Source organism: Ovis canadensis, chromosome 13 (assembly GCF_042477335.2).
Source record: "Ovis canadensis isolate MfBH-ARS-UI-01 breed Bighorn chromosome 13, ARS-UI_OviCan_v2, whole genome shotgun sequence".
NCBI classification, from domain to species: domain Eukaryota; kingdom Metazoa; phylum Chordata; class Mammalia; order Artiodactyla; family Bovidae; genus Ovis; species Ovis canadensis.
The window spans coordinates 76,233,014-76,235,495 of record NC_091257.1 but is presented as its reverse complement, the minus strand read 5'-3'; the positions used below and the strand labels follow the sequence as shown (position 1 = coordinate 76,235,495).

General features: G+C 58.0%; 1 protein-coding gene across 1 annotated transcript; it reads right to left on the bottom strand.

The window, feature by feature from the left end:
• Positions 1-264: 264 nt before the first annotated feature.
• On the bottom strand, positions 265-2,244 carry ID1 (inhibitor of DNA binding 1). Its single transcript, XM_069548263.1, has 2 exons — positions 888-2,244; positions 265-721 (listed from the first exon to the last, which is right to left on the bottom strand). The coding sequence occupies exons 1-2, from the start codon at positions 1,308-1,310 to the stop codon at positions 680-682; spliced, it is 465 nt and encodes a 154-aa protein (XP_069404364.1). The 5' UTR covers positions 1,311-2,244; the 3' UTR covers positions 265-679.
• Between the last annotated feature and the right edge of the window lie 238 nt (positions 2,245-2,482).

Sequence of the window (2,482 nt, the reverse complement as noted above, 5' to 3'; positions counted from 1 at the left end):
GATGGCCCCAGGACCACTTTGAGAAACCTTAAAAGTCTGAAGGATTTAATTTTATGACACCGGGGAGCGGGGAAATGGCCAGGGATGGGGCGGGGTGGGGGGGGAGAATAGATTTTAAAGACACCGGAAACACTCATTTCAGGTCGGTAAAAGCGACCGTCCAGATGTGGCCTTCCCGTCCCCTCCCCCAGCAGCAGCTGTGAAAAGGGTCAGGGGTCACCGCCAGCCCAGGTCCCTCCCATCAATCCAAGAAGTCACTGCAGCTTTATCACCATCTAAAGTATTTGTTTAATAACAACAACCAAAAAAGAAAACAACACCCCACAGAACTATTGTAAAACAATATTCTCAGTCGGTGATCATTGTAATATACAATACAAAGCAATTAATTTCCTCAGAAATCTGAGAAGCACCAAACGTGACCATTTTTTAAATGTCCGCTTTTCAAAAAATAGAAACACACGAGGGGGGACTCCCCCAAGTCTCTGGTGGCTGGTGGGTGAGAGTCAGCCTGCCCTGTCAGTCCCCCAGACCCGGGCTGGATCCTGCAAGCGCCCCGGTGGCCACCGATCGGTCTTGTTCCTCCCCAGCTCCGGCGAGGCGCCAGGAAGGACCGGAGAGCACTTATTCTTCTCGCCCCCTGGAGGGCTGGGGTCTGCCGGCTCCCAAGGGCGACGCTTCAGCGACACAAGATACGATCGTCCGCTGGAACGCACGCCGCCTGTGAAAAGATAAGAGTTTTTTTTTTTTTAACGATCGCATCCTTGAGCACCTAGGTGCCCGAAAGGATGGGGCGCATATAGGGTCAAGCACTCCCTCCCGCTCTGAGCCTCAAGTGTCCCCTTCCGTAGAAGAAAAGTGATCTCCTACTCCAACTCGGACCTCACCTCTGCTGCCAGGGCGCCGATTTCGCCATTGAGAGTGCTGAGCGGAGCCCGGGCGGGGAGCCCCCGGCCCCCGGGGGTCCCGACGCGGGATTCCGAGTTGAGCTCCAACTCCAGATCCCAGATGTAGTCGATGACGTGCTGGAGGATCTCCACCCTGCTCACCTTGCGGTTCTGGGGCAGGGTGGGCACCAGCTCCTTGAGGCGCGAGTAGCAGCCGTTCATGTCGTAGAGTAGCACGTTGACCGGCTGCTCCTCCAGCAGGGACGGCAGGCGCGCCCCGGGGCCGCCCGCGCAGCGCGAGATGGCCACGCTCTGCTCGGACAGGCAGCGCACCACCTCGCCCGCGCCGCCTGCCGTCTTGCCGGCCTTCAGCGCGCAGCTGGGGCCCGCGGCGGCCGCGGCGCTGCCACTGGCGACCTTCATGATGCCGGCTTCGGGAGAAAACGAAGCGGACGGAGGAGGAAGAGGACGCGGGTAGTGGGGAAAAAGTCACGGACGCAAAAAAGCCTGCAGTGCAAAAGCGCAACTCAAGCTCCCCAACCCGACTTTTATAAAGATGCCGCGCGCCTCCCCGCCCCTTCCTTAGGGGGCGGGCTCAGATGTTCAAAAACAGCCAATGGAAGGCTTAAAGGCGTGGCCTGGAGGGCTTCTGGGTCCTGCCTCCTGCTCCCCTAGAGAGAGCACCCTCACCCGCGTGGAAAAGCAACTTGAGTCGCAGGAACAGAGAGAGTGGGAGGCGGGGGAATAAGATGGCTAGTGGAGGCGAGGGCTGCCCAGAAGGCGAAACCGGTTATTACTGATCACGAAAAGATTCCAAGAATCAGTTTTTTCAGGGATATGTTCTCATTTCTCCAGCCCCATTTTACAGATGAGGGAAACTGAGGTCCCGATGGAGAAGCAGCCTGGGCTTCTGGACCCTATTGGAAGATTACCTTTGAGACTCTGATCTTCCCAATATTTGAGCTGATATTTAAACTGGCCCTCTACACTCTGTCCACCCCCGGGAGGCGGGGGGCGTTCTCCTTTCCCAATTCCCAGAGAACGCTGCTGGTGACTATTCCTGGGACCGGGCAGGCTTACCCAGGCACCTCAGGATGGGAGCAATTAATTCTGGAAAATCTTCCTTCACTACTGGAGGCTTGGGCCCCTGGGACCTGAGCAAGAAAAAGGCACCCAGAGTGGGCTGTCTTCCCTGATTTCTCCCCTGAATTTGCAGCCCCAAATCTGCATCATTAAGTAATTAAATTTTTTTTCTCCCTTTTTGGCTTTTTTCCCCCAAAGACCGCTGGGATCAGGGTCTCCCTCCCACGGCGCGGCAGCTGCGGAGCTCTCGTCGTCCCCCCTCCCACCCTCCCCCAACCCCCCACTCCCGGGGCTGCTCTGTGTCAGCGTCTGAACAAGCTGCTCAGACCGTTAGACGCCAGGCCCGTGACGTCACCCATTCATAAAACCCGGACGGGCTGTCAGGCTGGCGCCGTGAGGGCGGTCGCCATGGAGACGGCAAACCGGGCCTCAGCGCTCCCTAGCTACCCCCAGCCCGGCCAGTCACCTGCAGACCTCGAGTGGGAAACCTGGGGATACGCTCGTCGCGGGCG